The sequence below is a fragment of the Rhineura floridana genome, chromosome 4, assembly GCF_030035675.1.
Source record: "Rhineura floridana isolate rRhiFlo1 chromosome 4, rRhiFlo1.hap2, whole genome shotgun sequence".
Taxonomy (NCBI): Eukaryota; Metazoa; Chordata; class Lepidosauria; order Squamata; family Rhineuridae; genus Rhineura; species Rhineura floridana.
In genome coordinates, this window is record NC_084483.1 from 135,153,599 (window position 1) to 135,169,121 (window position 15,523).

Consider the following 15,523-nt stretch of genomic DNA (forward strand, 5'->3'; position numbering starts at 1 on the left):
ACTTGTTTTGTTTTCGTGCCTAGGAATTACCACCAAAAACTGGGGAAAGATGGGAGAAATCTTTTTTTTAAAAGCAACATTTTCAGCCTTAAATGACTAGACTCTAGTTTCCAACACTATGGAGTATTTATTGATCGATAAAGAGGATTTATATCCTGCCCTTCTGCTGTTAAAAACAGAGCTCAGCGCAGCTTACAAATATAATAAAAACAATAAAAATACACAATCAATATAAAAACATAATAAAAACACAAAATAGCAACAAACATAAAGTAAGTGAGGGCAGCAGTACGGTTAACCATATACGATATATTTCAAAGATGTGGTGGGTGGAGAAAAACAAGAAGCCAAAATGTTAGGAAAAGGAGTCTTTCACACCACATGCTCAGTTCTAAATACTGTTGCAGCAAGCTTTACAAGTTCCTCCAGTACTCCACTGGTGCACGCACTCAGACATTCAAAGTATCTGTATGTCTCTTAGGTTTTATAAAAGCAGAGCTTTGCTTAACCCAAAATTTCTTCTCCCTTTGATCAACCACATCAACACAGGTTCCACCTCCATACTCAAAATGAAACTGGGCCTGGAAGTGTGCAACAACCCCACACATACCTTGCTAATTAGATTACCAATGCCAGGATGACTGTCTTATCCACTACTCTCCTGCTCCCCCCCCCCACCGGGCATCATGAAAGACCCAGTCCTGGGCTCAGAAAGAAAATAAATATCTGGTCCTCTTCAAAGTATTGATAAGCCTCTTGTTTTAATTGAAATAATAATTATAAATTCTTGCTCTTATCACTAATGGGAATTAATTATCTTGCATATGCTGCTGTTGCTTCTATGGCTGTAACGGAGTGAGGTTAAAGATAAGTGAAATGCAAATAGGAAAAAAACAACACAAAAGGCAGTAACACTTTCCTTTTTTTTTTTTTACAATAATTTTTATTCAAATTTTCATAAAACATAGAAAACAAAATCATAAAACATTCAAAGACAAAAAACAAAACAAAACAAAAATGATTAAACAAAAAAAAATAAAATGTTGACTTCCCATTTGTCACATATCAAATCAGTTATAGGTCTACAATATATAACAATCCTGTCTCTTAAATCATATTATAAAATCACTTTCCTCCAGTAGTTATCTTAATTAATCATCAAATCTCATAAACATTACTTTATTCTTTCCACAAAAAGTCAAAGAGAGGTTTCAATTCTTTAAGAAATATATCTATCAATTTTTCTCCAAATAAACATGTCAATTAATCCATCTCGTTAATAATTATAATAATCTTATTGTCATAACCATAGTCCAAATAAACATTTCGATTAATCCATCTCATCAGAATCTGTTAGGTCCAATAATTTCAATAGCCATTATTCCATTATCCCTATTAGTTCCATCTTCCATCTTCAATAGTCCTGTTAAGTCCAGTAATTTCAGTGTCCAATCTTCCATTATCAGTATTCCATAATAATCTTGCTGTTGTAGCCATAGTCATATAATAAGAGTCTGATGGGAATTTCCTCTATCCCAAATATTTTCTTGCCATCCATTCTGAATAAGTTGCTGAAATACTGTTGTAAAGTCATATCTGTGTTCTTCTTTTTTACAAAATGCACTGGCTCATCTCTTGAGAGTTTTTCCATTGTCACATGGCTGCAGTTAATTCCATAGATTTTCTCTATATCAAGCTCCATCACATCATTCCAGTCCAGAAGATTACCCAAGCCATTGATAACTTTATCTCTAATATCTTCATTAATTTCTTCAGAGATAACGTTAAATTCCAAACAGTAGATTTTATTTCTAAAATCCATAAACTCCAGATCTTTTTCCAATTCCACATTTGTTCCAATCTCCAGGGCTTGTATCTTCCCTTTATTTTTTCTTTTCTCATCTCTGATCTCATTCTCCTCTCTCACAGGATCCCCTATTTCTTTAAGCTCCTGCGTCATTTTGCTCAGTTCAATTTTCAGCTCCTTACTACCCTGTCGCAGGGTTTGTTTCGTTATCTCAATCTCATCCATTATTTTCTGAAACATAGTTACTTCCAGATTCTCAGCCACTTTCTTGATTGCCATTTTTAAAACCACGAAAACGAAGCAAAACAAAAATAAAGAAAAACCACTTCTTATTTCAGCAACAATTGGGTTAATATTCCAGGCTTGATGACATCACAGTATAAACAGAGCAACCTGCCTTATCTCTCTATGTTCAAGAATGCAAAACAAATTTAGTTCCCAGCATCAAAACAGTTAGTGGCGTCGTGAAGAAGCAGATTCGTCAAAATAAAATAGACCAAAAAGAGAATAGTCCCAGACAATATTATATTCCTTGGAATAGAAATCAGGAATAGAAATCCCTCTTCTGTGTATATCTTTAGAATGCACTTCCAGGACAGCTTTTTGCGACAGAAACAGAGATAAGCTGTTAATTTCGTGAATAACAGAGAAGAGTTATAGCTCACCCAGAAGTTGTCCAAAGCCGATCAATCTGACAAATCTCCTTTTGCTGCAACAATTTAAACCAAGTAAAAAAAATAATAGAAAGAAGGGTGCTTGCCTGTTAGTCCGTTCTCTCTTTAAAGAAAAGATAAACGTATCGCTTAAGCAGATAGAGCTTGTTCGGAAGTCCGTCCGGCATTGTTGGCTGGACCTTATCTCATAAATTAATGAAATCCAGTCCTCCCAACAAAAACAGGCTTTTGAGGTTGATCTCTACATTTCTCCCTGCCCGGGAGAAATTTCATCAGTCAAAAAAAAAAATGTTCTGACTGATTTATATCTGAATAAGCTTCTTTTGAGGCGGGAGCCCGTCCCAAAAGCAGGCACAAGCGAAGTCACCCTTCCCGGAAGTCGGCAGTAACACTTTCCTAAATGTAATACCATACCAACCACAACAAGATTCCTATGCGTAAGGCAGAAAACTCAGCATCCCACAACCAGTCAGGATTCATAATCAAAAACCCAAACTAAAAAAATCCTAGCAGGCAGTCAGCCAAGGTCACAGAAATCCCCATGCAGCACAACCTGACCTGGGGACTGCAGTTAATGCAGAATGCTGCAGCACAATTGCTGACATGAGGGAGATCCTATCAGCACATAATACCTCTGCTCTGAAATCTGCATTGGTTGCTGATTTGCTACCAGGCCAAGTTCAAGCTGTGCTTTCCATGTTATGGGTGCCACATAGTACTTGTTCTGCTCTTGTAAGAAATCAGTCCTGTTAAGTGGCAGCACCTACACTTTGGAACTCCTTGCCTATTGACATTAAGCAGACGCCTCTTTTCAGCATCTGCTAAAATCAGTTTTCTTGAGGCAAGCCTCTCCAGGCATGTGGAAGCTATTGTGTTTTTATATCTGTTTTTAACTCATTGTTCGTTTTATTATTTTGAATGTTTTTAAGTATCTGTCCTTAACGCTTTTGCCAATAATTTTATTATTTTAATTCTTTCTGTAAACCGCTTTGAGATTTTTTACAATAAAGTGGTATATAAATGTTGTAAATAAAAATAAATAAATGTTGGAGTCACTGTGGCCCTTGAGTCTCTTCCCACTTTTAGGAACCAAGGAATCTGCCTTATACTGATTCAGGCCATTTCGTACCATGATTTCTTAAATGCAATACCATACCAACCACAACAAGATTCCTATGAGTAAGGCAGAAAACTAAGCATCTCACAACCAGTCAGGATTCTTAACCAAAAACCAAAAATATGATAAATGAAGAAATATTTATATAAGCATGACTATCAAATATATTTATTATTTACACAAACTGTAAAGATATTTATAGTGCAATCTTAGGTTTATTTATTCAGAAGCAAGTCCCAGCGTATTCAGTGGGGCTTACTCAAACAGGGACAGAAATGCAACCTCAAGTGATAAGCAACTTCATTCACACAACCCAAAATTCCGAATCATGCCACTTTACGCTGTTTTGCAACTGTTTATACTTGTTTTTATGGTTATTGGATTTTAAATGGCTTTATTTCTTGTTGTGAGCGGCCTTGGTTTCCAACCCTACCTCACAGGGTTGTTGGAAAGACTCCATACACGCACACACTGCAGATGTACAAATACATACAGCCCATATAATAGTTTATTGTCAAACCAGTTGGTTATTGCAGAAAAATCAGTATTAGTTTTTTAAAAATCAGTATTACTTTCCTACAGAATAAAAACTGTAATACCTAAGTAAGCCCTGCCTACTTGCTTTAAAATAGGACTGGAGGGAGGGGGCAGAAAGAGTCAGAACACAAACACAATTCTTTTTTACATTCACTCCAAAGTCCCATTGATTTTCAGCACATTCATAACCATGTCTACTCAAAAGTCCTATTGAATTCAATGGAATTTACTCTGGGCATATGGGATTAGCATTGCTTTTACAAAAAGCAAGTATTGGGAAGGTTTTCAAAACACTGCCCAAGATCTGACTCCTGCCCACAAGAGGAAAAGAAACTGAAATGTATATACTTACCCAATTTATGAGATTTTCAGATAAACGGCGGAAACCTCCATTTTGTTTTCTAGACACTGCCTCAGGTCAATGAAACTGAAACACAATCCTGGCTTCACTGATTGGCTGCAATCCTGAATGGGCGGGGTTAAAGCTACAAAGTGCTATAGTACTGTATACAGTACTGTTTAAAGAAAGATTTAACAGTCGGAGGGGCGGCTGACGTTTTTATGTATATCTCGAGAACAGGACCACCTAGAAACTTAATTTTTTAAAAAATTAAAGCTGAGAATCCGGGCCACCTAAGGGGCTAGCCGGGCACTGGGTGGCATGCAAAGAATCCGGGTGAAACCCGGCTAACCGGGCAATATGGCAACCCTAGTATAAAACTATATATTAATTTAGTAGGAACAGGAGCCTCCCTAAACTAAACTATACACAACCCAGAACTGCTTCAAAGAACAGCATGATACAAATATGATGGAAAAACAAACTCAATTTTCTTGTTTCTTGATTATAAAGATGGCAGCATTTTTGTGCAGATTATTCTGGTTAATAGTCATTTGGGGGATGCAGATATAATCATGAAACTGGCTCACCACTACCACTTTGATGTGTGTGGCCACATCCCTCTTCTTTGTGTGACTAGCAACACCATTGAAAAGAGATCAGGTGCAAAGATGTCCAAGGCCAGCAACGCAATGGAAGTAAGTGAGGGGCACAGTGCAGAGAAACTAGTCTCTTGCCTGGAGTGAGGGAACCGCAGATGTCTTGCTCAGGGCCCTACCTAGAAGTAGCCCTGAAAAATATCATTTTCACAGTAATTTTCCTATCATAAATGACAGCTGAAAACAGAGAGAACAAAACAAATAAAATAACAAGGAACTGGCAGGAGCACAATTATTTATGAAAATGGAAGTTGGTGCTGCTAAATTCATATATCTCATTTGCATTATTTCCACCAGCCACATCTCAAAGCAAAAGGGGATATAAAATCTTCCTAAATCACCATTTTCCAATTGGTTGCTGGGAAACATGAGCGGGGACAGTGCTGCTGTGCTCATGTCCTACTTCCAGGCTTCGCCTGTGCATCTGGTTGGCTACTGTGAGAACAGGATGCTGGGCCAGGTAGGCCTTTGGCCTGATCCAGCAGGGGTTCCTCTTATGTTCTTATGAGACAGGCTCTTTTCCCTGCTATTCCTGCACAGCTTGAATGCTACCAGATGCATCCCTCCTCTCTCAATCAAAGATGTACACCGCCCAGAGAGCTACTTGCTATGGGCGGTTTATAAATGAAACAAATAAATAAATAAAAATAAAATGAATAGAAAAAGCCATTTGACATATATCATATAATGCACTATACATGCTGATGAGGATACACTATTAAGATTGATCCTAAGAGAAATTAGGAAATGTTTTGACACACAAGCACAAAGCTAAAAGGCAGAAAACAGATTCCAGCAAAGGAGAAGTGAAATGGACAATCCAAGAGGCAATTTTGAGACAGCAGCCTGCTGAATGTATGTGGAATTACTCTTTTCATATACTGTCAGCCTAAAATGTACAGCTCAAAACAACTGCAGTGACAACACCAGAAAAACTATTCTCGCAGAGCTGGCAAGAAAAATAAGTAACATACACACACAAAAAATGGGGCAGCTTCCAGTTGGACTAGAAGCATTTCCAGAACAGGTCCAGCAATTTATAGTGGGTTCTGAGTAGGGTTGTCATATTCTAATTCCACAAATCCTGGGAATCTAATTTGCATATTATGCATGTTAATTGCTGCATTGTCCAGTTGTTTTGTTTTTGTGCCTAGTAATTACCACCAAAATCTGGGGGAGGATGTGAGGAATCTTTTTTAAATGTACATTTTCAGCCTTAAATGGCTGGACTTTAGTTTCCAACACTATGGAATATTTAAAAAGATTTACATCCTGCCCTTCCACTGCCAAAACCAGAGCTCAGGGCAGCTTACAATCAAAATAAAAACAATAAAAACACACAATCAAAATAAAAACATAATTAAAAACACAAAATAGAAACAGACAAGTCAGAGCAGTATTATAACAATTCAGCATAAAACTAAAAGCCTGTAAAACATCTGTTAAAAACAATATTTTGACTGAGAGGTTGTCTGTACCAACAATTAGAAAATGTGAAATGAACAACCTGTAATGCAGATAGAAATCAAGATTTCAGTATTATCTGTTCAGTCAATAATCTTATCTAAAGACAGTAGTGTCTGACCATGTGAGAAGTGTCTTTAGTACACTGATTCTCACATACCAGATCAGGGAGAGGGGAAACGCAGCCTTTTACGATAAAGGCTGGAACTTGGTGGAGACTTGCGTGCTGGCACCTCTTTTTTAAAAAACAAAAATAGAGGCCTGGTAAGATGTGCTAACATTAGACAGGGCAGCTTATAATGAGAAAGCGGGATATACCATACCCACCCAACCATTTTCTGCCTTCCATGAACAATGCTGCTGCTGGGGTCCCCTGAAGGAGCTAAAGCCCCAACCTGCATTTTGCCAAAGAATCTGGCATAACAGTGGGAATGGCAAAGATCTCAGCCACTGCCAGGGGACAGACATGTAGCACAAAGAGGAAAAAATACCACAGAATAAGCAAATAACTTTTCCCAGGGTGGTGAGTCTCAACGTGGGGGGCGGGGGGAGATGTATATCCTGTGTGTATGTATATATGTATATGTGTGCCTTCTATGTGTATGTATTCTGTGTGTATGTATATTAGGTTTGCCAGGTCAGAAGCAACCCAAAACCTGAGATTTGAGGGGCGGGCCCTAGTGATGTCACAGGGTGGGCCCTAGTGATGTCATGGGGCGGGCCCTAGTGATGTCATTAAGCATGATACATTAAGCATCAATCACAGTTGCTTGGAGCATACAATTAAAAAAATATATCTGATTGGAAATTAAGATAGAAATCTTAGCTAAAAGATGGAGCCTGGGTAGGGAACATTTAATCTAGCCTACTTGCTTTCAGCAAGAAGGGTTAAGTGCCTTCAGGCCAGGCCAGTCATCAGAAGGTCACTGTAGGGACAAAGGAGCTTAGTATTGTGGAGATGTGAGATGGGAGCTTTGGGGAGTAAAGATGGATGATCCTGAAGGCTGCAATTCTAAACACACTTACTAAGGGATTAAGCCCCATAGAACTCAACAAGACTGACTTCTAGTAGATATAGTTTAGATTGTGCTGTTGGTAAACCTTGACTAGGGTTCCTCTACAAAGACATCCATATCCAAGCAGGGTTGGCAACGCCCTGCCTGGAATGCCCTGCCCTTATCTTTAACATGGCTGCTCCAAACATCTTTACAAAGTTGACCCTTCACTTCAGAAAGAGGTCTGAGAAATGAGTAAGAGTAAGAAGTATCTTTTAAAATTGTTCTTTTCAATTCACTCTTGAATGCACATCATACCTAGGGCAGATCCACACCATTCATTTAAAGCACATTCACACCCATTTGAAGCACATGAATCCCACCACAGAATCATGGGAACTGCAGTTTGTTAAGAGTGATGAGAACTATAACTGTGAGGGGGAAACGACACTTCCCAGGATTCTTTAGGGGACGTCGTGCACTTTAAATGCGAGTTGGATGTGCTTTAAACGTATTGTGTGAATCCACTTAATAAATTTTGCCTGCATGTAAATTGTTTAAATTAATTTTTCAAAATGGAAATGAGCTATAAACTGTAGTGGGTGACCATGGGCTACTCACCATCTCTCAGCCTATCTGCCCCTCAGGATGAAAACAATGGAGAAGGCATACTTAAAATGTAGAGGAAGTATTGTACAACCATCATGTGAAATCGGATACTTATTGGGACACAGTATGACAAAATATTTATATAAGCATGACTATCAAATATGTTTATTATTTATACAACCTGTAAAGATATTTATAGTGCAATCCTATGTTTGTTTACTCAGAAGCAAGTCCCAATGTATTCAATGGGGCTTACTTAACCAGGGAAAACTGTACCCTGAAGTGATAAGGAACTTGTTCTTTTAACAAGCCTTTTAAGTTGAGACCTTATCCCAGTCTGTGTCTGTGTTAGAATTGCTTTTTAATATGTTTTTAAACCTTTTCTTTTAAAAAAATGTTTTTAAAGATGTTTTATTTTAATATATTTTATAGTTTGTTTTTATGATTTTTAAAGTGTTTTTAGTGCTTTTGTTTGCCGTCCTGAGCTCCTACTGGGAGGAAGGGCGGGATATAAATCAAATAATAAATAAAAATAAATAAACTTCATTCACTCAACCCAAAATTCAGAATCATGCCACTTTAAGCTGTTTTGCAATTGTTTATACTTGTTTTATGGTTATTGGTTTTTAAAGTGATTTATTTCTTATTGTGAGCTGCCTTCGTTTCCAATCACCAACCCTACGTCACAGGGTTGTTGGAAAGGACACACACACACACACACACAGAGGTGTAAAAATATACCCCATATAATCCTAACCATGTCTACTCAAAAGTAAGTCCTAATGGAGTATTGGATTAAATACTTTCATATTTCATAGCCCAGGGTCTGACTCTTGCGCAGAAGAGAAAAAAAAACTTTAAGCCATATTACTTACACAAACTGCAAAATCTGAAAGCCTCCATTTTCTGACATTGAAATTAAGCTTAGGCATGCCTGGATCAAGAAGTCACAACCTGGCTTCATTTATTGTCTAAAATCCTGAAAGGGGGGGTTAGAGCCAGAGCTTGGAAAAGTTACTTTTTTAAACTATGACTCCCATCAGCCCCAGCCAGCATGGCCACTGGATTGGGCTGATGGGAGTTAGAGCTAGGAGCTGTTCTAAACATCTGTAAAACAGATTTAACAGTTGGACGGGGGGGTTGACGTTTTGGTGTATATCTCGGGAACCAGACCACCTTGAAACTTAATTTTTTTAAAAATTGAAGCTGAGAGCCCAGAGATTAAGTGGCACTAGCCAGAGAGCCAGAGGGCCCACCAAAAAACCAGAGACTCCGGCCAAAAACTGGAGACCTGGTAACCCTAATATGTGTGTGTATGCCTTTACCCTGGCCTTCGACACCGATATATATATATTTTTAGGACCCACCCTATTTTCTGTGATGTTGTTTAGGTTGTTTTTACCTGTTTTTAATTATGTGTTTAAAATTGTTGTCACCTGCCCTGTGACCTTTTGGTGAAGGGTGGGTAGTAGTAGTAGTAGTGGTAGTAGTAGTAGTAGTAATAAATGTATATGTGTGTGTATATATACACACACACAAGTATATATATATATATATATATATATATACTTGTGTGTATATATATATCCATCCATCCCCGGGAGGAAATGGTGATTTTTGGTATGGAGATGCCTACCAGCCATTTTGATGAAGCATATGTATTAAAAATACCTTTTAACCTTTTCTGAACTGCTGAACAGAGGTTCTGTCAGGCAACAGGGTAAGTGAGGCTGCATTCCAATGTAACTTTACTTGTGAGCAAGCACCATGTAAGAGTGGGGGCAGGGCTGAAAAATGCAAATGCTAGTAGCTCAGCCTTTTCTACAGAGAGGATTGCTTTTATAACTTGTACTATGTACACCGCCCAGAGAGCCGTCAGACTTAGGGCGGTATATAAATGAAATTAAATAAATAAATAAAATAAAAATTTGTTCAGTGGAGGAAGCATTTGGTGGATTCAAATCCCTTTATTCCATCCTCCATGATGGCAGGCAGACACTCCCATTATATTCACCACTTAAGACACAAACCCTAAGACACAGAGGCAATTGAGATGAAGGCTGTTTCTTCTTGCTGACTCAAACAAAAAGTGAGCTAGAGTCTTTGGATTAAGGGGTGGAGCTGCAAGTGTTGATCAAGTGAGCATGTGCAGTTTTCTAAACTGCCTGAATTCTGCATATGCAACAAGCAGGCAGGCTAAAATTCTTAATTTTCCCAGGACAGCTGTGGTGTTCTTCATTGGCTAAGCACAATGGAAGTCAGTAGTAAGCTGATTTCTCACAAAATGATTGGGCAGAAAACTGCCTCCACATTTTGCCTAGTATCTCTGGATCTACAAGGGCTAGAGACTTGCTATTTTAAAATAAAAGCTGGGAATCTGGGCCATCTAATAGGCAAATTGGGCACCGGATAGAATGGCTAATATCTAAGTAAAACTCAGCTAACCAGGCAATTTGGCAAGCCTATTTCTGAGCCTGTTTCAGAAATAGTCCAGATCATCTTTAGACACATTGGACCCACCTCCATAGCAAGAGGTTTCCATGTGTTGAGAGCAGCTGCAGTCGGCAGGGCAGTGCAGGCAGGGTGGCGTTGTGTGCCTGGCTTCCAAAGGTTGAGCGTTGCTGCTGCTTACTGAGAAAGGGGGGGCCAGGCGCAGGGAGCTCAGTGTGGGGCAGGCATGGTCGTGAAGCCAATCCGATGCTCCTACCGCCACCCTCACACCCTGCTGAGCTTCCCGTGCCTTGCCCCTTCTTAGTAAGCAGCAGTGATGCTCAGTATTAAGAAGCCAGGCACATAATGCCACCCTGCCTGCACCGCCCTGCCAACCAGGTGTGGTTGAGGCGACGGCAGTATTGCTGCTCAGTCAACATAAGTCTCTTCTTATCTTTCTGGACTAAGGGACCCCTCCAAGGCCACACTGTAGACAATATGGAGCAAGAAACAGATATCAAAAAGAAGAGTTTACTTACTGAGCATGAGAAATACAATTATAATTGGATACTGGATTTTGAAAATTTCCTTCTTTTTGACTGCCAGCCTTTACGTAACAGGATCTAATTTCTCCTTTTCAAAAAAAAAATGAGAAGAAAAGCCATACTCAGTTCAGGACTGTACTTATTTGTTTATGCACTGAACTTCAGAACCATGAAATAACAGAGCTGGAAGGGAACACATGGACCAACCCTCCTACCAGACTCACAAATCTTGCCTCTCTTAGCTCCACCTGATAAGATGGGATTTCTTCACCACTATCACTATCACTGCTGCAGCATAGTCTTTCAAATGCTCTCGGGTGCAACATGATTCGGCATGAGTAACGCATCGATTGTGCACTACTCAAGTGTCTGCCTGCCATTTACACGAGGGGTGGACAAAGACATACACTCCAATTAAATAATTCTAAGCCCAGGAATTTGTTTTGAGTATCAAAACAGAATGGAGCTAACAATCTTCCCATACAAATGCATTCTTGGTTACCCTCCCCCTACTTTCTATGTTTCAGCAGTATTGTTTGGGGTGAAGGGGAGTCACTTTGTTGTTGTCAGTGTTAAACAGAAATCCTTGCTGATCTACTTCACATCCAAAGATCTGCCGGTTGATCCTGATCTACCTTCTGACCACTACAGATCTACATTATATATTCTGGAAAAAAGGAGGATCTGATGTGGTGAAGAAGCAGAAGTAGTGCCTTGATGTTTTGTTCAATCTGCTACTCCACAAAGCATCCAGACCTTGACAGAGTAACCACCAAGGTCAGTGAAATGAAATGGACTGCCTTCAAGTCGATCCCGACTTATGGCTACCCTAAGAATAGGGTTTTCATGGTAAGTGGTATTCAGAGGGGGGTTACCATTGCCTCCCTCTGAGGCTAGTCCTCTCACCTGGCTAGGGCCCGCTCAGCTTGCCACAGCTGCACAAGCCAGCCCCTTCCTTGTCCGCAACTGCCAGCTGGGGGCCAATTGGGCTCCTTGGGACTATGCAGCTTGCCCACGGCTGCACAGGTGGCAGGGCACGTAACCCCTGAGCCACTCGCTGTGGGGTTGATCTTTAGCTGGCCCTTTACACTCAGGAGACACGAGCTGGGATCTGAACTCACAGACTCTGGACTCCCAGCCAGGCTCTCCTCCCCACTGTGCTCTCGAATCCACTCCTAGTGAGTTCCAGAATTCACTCAGCTTGATGAGTCTCTCTCTGTGTGTGCACAAATGGATGTACACATCTGTGCATGAGCATACACTGACCTAAGCGATCCACCCAAAGTGTGAATCCCTTTTGTATGCAAGGTTTGGAGCGTGCCTGGTTCTTATATAATAGTCTGCCAATCAAATAAATATAGAATGTGTTTTCTAAAATATAAAGCAACATTTTTATTCATAGAAAGTTTCCTCTTCTCCCCCCTTCATGAGCTTACCATTTTCATCTATGAAGACATGCATTGCGTCTGCAGGCATCTCTTCTTGCATAGAAGCCTCAGGCCCACTTATGACTTGCAAGACGGAACTATCTTGCTGTGAAGTAAGCCGGTAAATGATCTGTCTTTGCGTGGTGCTCTGGTAACTTGACACAAAAGAAGTTTCAAAATGAATATGAGGCATTTTCTCTCTCCCCCCACTCCCCAACTGTTTCTTAACAAAAGAAAAATAGAGACATTAAATAAAAGCTGACATTAATTCTTAATGTAAGCAACTGACATGAACCATTACAGACACAGAAAATGAGAAGTAAACACTTCTTACTGAGCAGTGAACTTGGTGGGTTCTGGGACCATTGGATTAATACTACCAGAGTCTTGAGTTTGTATCTCTGGCTTATCCTGCTTTGAAGAACCATGTACGCTGTTTTTTTCTGTTTCTGGAGATCCTTCATTTTTCTCTGTTGTGCAGCCATCTAAGACACAAGGAGAATGGCTTTTTACACAACTCACTGGAAACGACATTCTCTTTTTTATGAGCAACAATATTTTTTGATGAGAGAAGTACTCACACTTTGAAAACATTCTGGTGGAAAATGTTTGATAATCAATTTATGATTACATGAAATCATTTAGACCACAGAACTTGTAGTCTCCTTGGGGCAAGGATCTGTTTATGTCATGTGAGCTACCTGTGACCCTCAACTTAATTTCATGGGAATGGCAAGGAGATGAAAAACAGGAGGGAAAGGGAAAAAGAGAGAAAGGGGTGGCAGAGGGCAACAACCAGGTGTCCCATCCAATTTTGGCTTCAGTCTCACCCACCTGGCCCTGCCCATTGCTGGCTTCAACTCTTTACTGATTGCCCCCTGGGCAATGAGGGTTTTGAAGGGGGGGAAAAGGAATTATATGAAGCACAATGTACATTGGTGGTGCTGTAAAAGTAATTTACTAATAGGGAAAAAAACCTTTGCAGTTTAAGGTAGTACTTATAGTCAACAGATATTTGTACCAAACTTTAAAAAGCAGGGAAATTGGGCAGCTATAGTGAATGTACCAGGGGAGCAGGAGACCTGACACCCTCTCTGAGATATTGTACTGCCTTACACATTTGTAAAAATGCAAACACCATTTGGGTTGGTCTTTCACAGTCCAATCCACTTCCTATGTAGGTTGGAAGAATTTGGCAACATGTGCCTCTGAGCATATGGTGAGTGGTGGCAACACCTGCAATCAGGACTACACCTCCAAAAATGGAAAATTATTTTTTTTGTATTGTTGGTGTTCTTCTTACTTTGCTTCTTGCCTGTGTTACTATTGTTTCTAGAGAATTATATTTCTCTCATTATCCATCTTAGAAATCTGTGTCAAATTTACTTTCATTAATTTCAAAGCCTTTTTATTGGTCAATGTCATATGATGGTGAGGACAGCTTTTGTGTTTCAAACGGGAGGTTATGTTCTATTTCTATTTTGGATGCACTAGCGGTTGAAACTGAAACTGCAGTTTCATGTAAAATCAGACTGATTATAATATGTTGCTACTTAAGCAATTAATCTAGTTGTTGGAAAAAATCAACTTGACCTGCCCAAGATGCATGTATTCAGCCTGCTATGCTTAAACCACTCCATTTAAGGAAGGGTGGGCATGGTCAATTAAAAATATAGAGCACACCTAGAATTTTACTAGAATATATTTCACCTCCCACTGTTTTATCTTGTGTAAACTGAGACACTCCTCATATCCATTGGAGACTATTCTGCAGAATAGTCAGTGCCATTATTCGACAATTGTTTTTGGAGTTCTTTTAGTATAAATTATGCATAGTGTTGCTATACTTCACACATTCACAGAAACGGAAACAAAAGAAAATGATACTATAAGACACTTAAATTTCAAAGTAAATCAAACATATTTAAAGTGACTATCTGAACTATATCAACTTTCTATTGTTGCTTCCTTCCTGCTAAAATGAGATCAACACAGCACATGCCTTGCTTCTGTTATTTGGGCAGATCTGTTGGCTAAAGGTATGTTCTTAAACTGCAGGGTTGTGTTTTTTTCCCTATTAGTGATTTTCTCTGCTTTTTTAATCTGGAGGTAAGAAATGGGATCCTATGCAAGGGTGCTGAGAATTGATTGATCATCTGCATGTTTTTTGAGTTCAGTGGAATTTACTCTGGTGCAGTCATGCTTAAGATAAGTGAAACTGACCATGGGAAGGGGGAGAAGAGGGAGGGAGGGCTGGAGTGGGCAGGGAAGGAGGAAGAAGGAAGAGGGGAGGGAAGAAGGGAGGTGGAAGGGAAGGAGAGAAAGGAGAGAGAAGGAAGGAGAGGAGAGAGGGAGACGAGGAGGGAAAAGGTAGGTCAGATCATTTGCATGCTTATTGAGTTCAATGGGATTTACTCCCATATACTCATGCTTAGGATAGGTAAAACTGACTTTGGGGAGGAGGAGAAGGGGCAAGGGGAGAGGAGAGGGAAGGAGAGAGGAGGGGAAGTGGTGGGATGGGCAAAGAAAGGGGGAGGGGAGGGGCAAGAGGGAGGAGATAAGAGGAAGGAGAAGAGGAGGGGAGGGCAGGTTTGATCACTGGTATGCTTTTTGAGTTCAGTGGGTGTTGCGTCCCACGTGCATGGAGAGCCAAATCAGGGAGAGGAGTCAGATGAGGAAGATGTCCCTGGGGGAGTTGGAGGAGGGTGGAACTCTGTCAGCCCGCAGACTTCTTCTGCTGGCATCCCCATCAAGGCAGGTCCAGCCCCGCCTGCAAGTTCCCCATCTGAGCTGTTGGGAAGCAACCCCTCATGCGCGCCAACCTGCTTCCCGCCTCCTGAGATCACACCGTCACCTAGTGAAGCCCCACTGTCAGATAGGCAGTCGGAGGCTTGCCCACCCCTTGCCAGGCGTGAGAAG

The 15,523-nt window shown here is 40.2% G+C and overlaps 1 protein-coding gene across 3 annotated transcripts in view; it reads right to left on the reverse strand.

Annotated features, from left to right (window-relative positions):
* Nucleotides 1-15,523, reverse strand: part of PCNX2 (pecanex 2) — a 262,726-nt gene that overhangs the window by 230,771 nt on the left and 16,432 nt on the right. For 2 of the 3 annotated variants that reach the window (XM_061624508.1, XM_061624507.1), the window contains exons 6-8: nucleotides 12,939-13,089; nucleotides 12,614-12,759; nucleotides 11,172-11,265 (exon numbers count right to left, since the gene is read on the reverse strand). In XM_061624508.1, the coding sequence (XP_061480492.1) occupies nucleotides 11,172-11,265; nucleotides 12,614-12,759; nucleotides 12,939-13,089 (391 nt within the window). The remainder of the gene's footprint in view (nucleotides 1-11,171; nucleotides 11,266-12,613; nucleotides 12,760-12,938; nucleotides 13,090-15,523) is intronic. The other variant, XM_061624506.1, reaches the window with a different exon arrangement.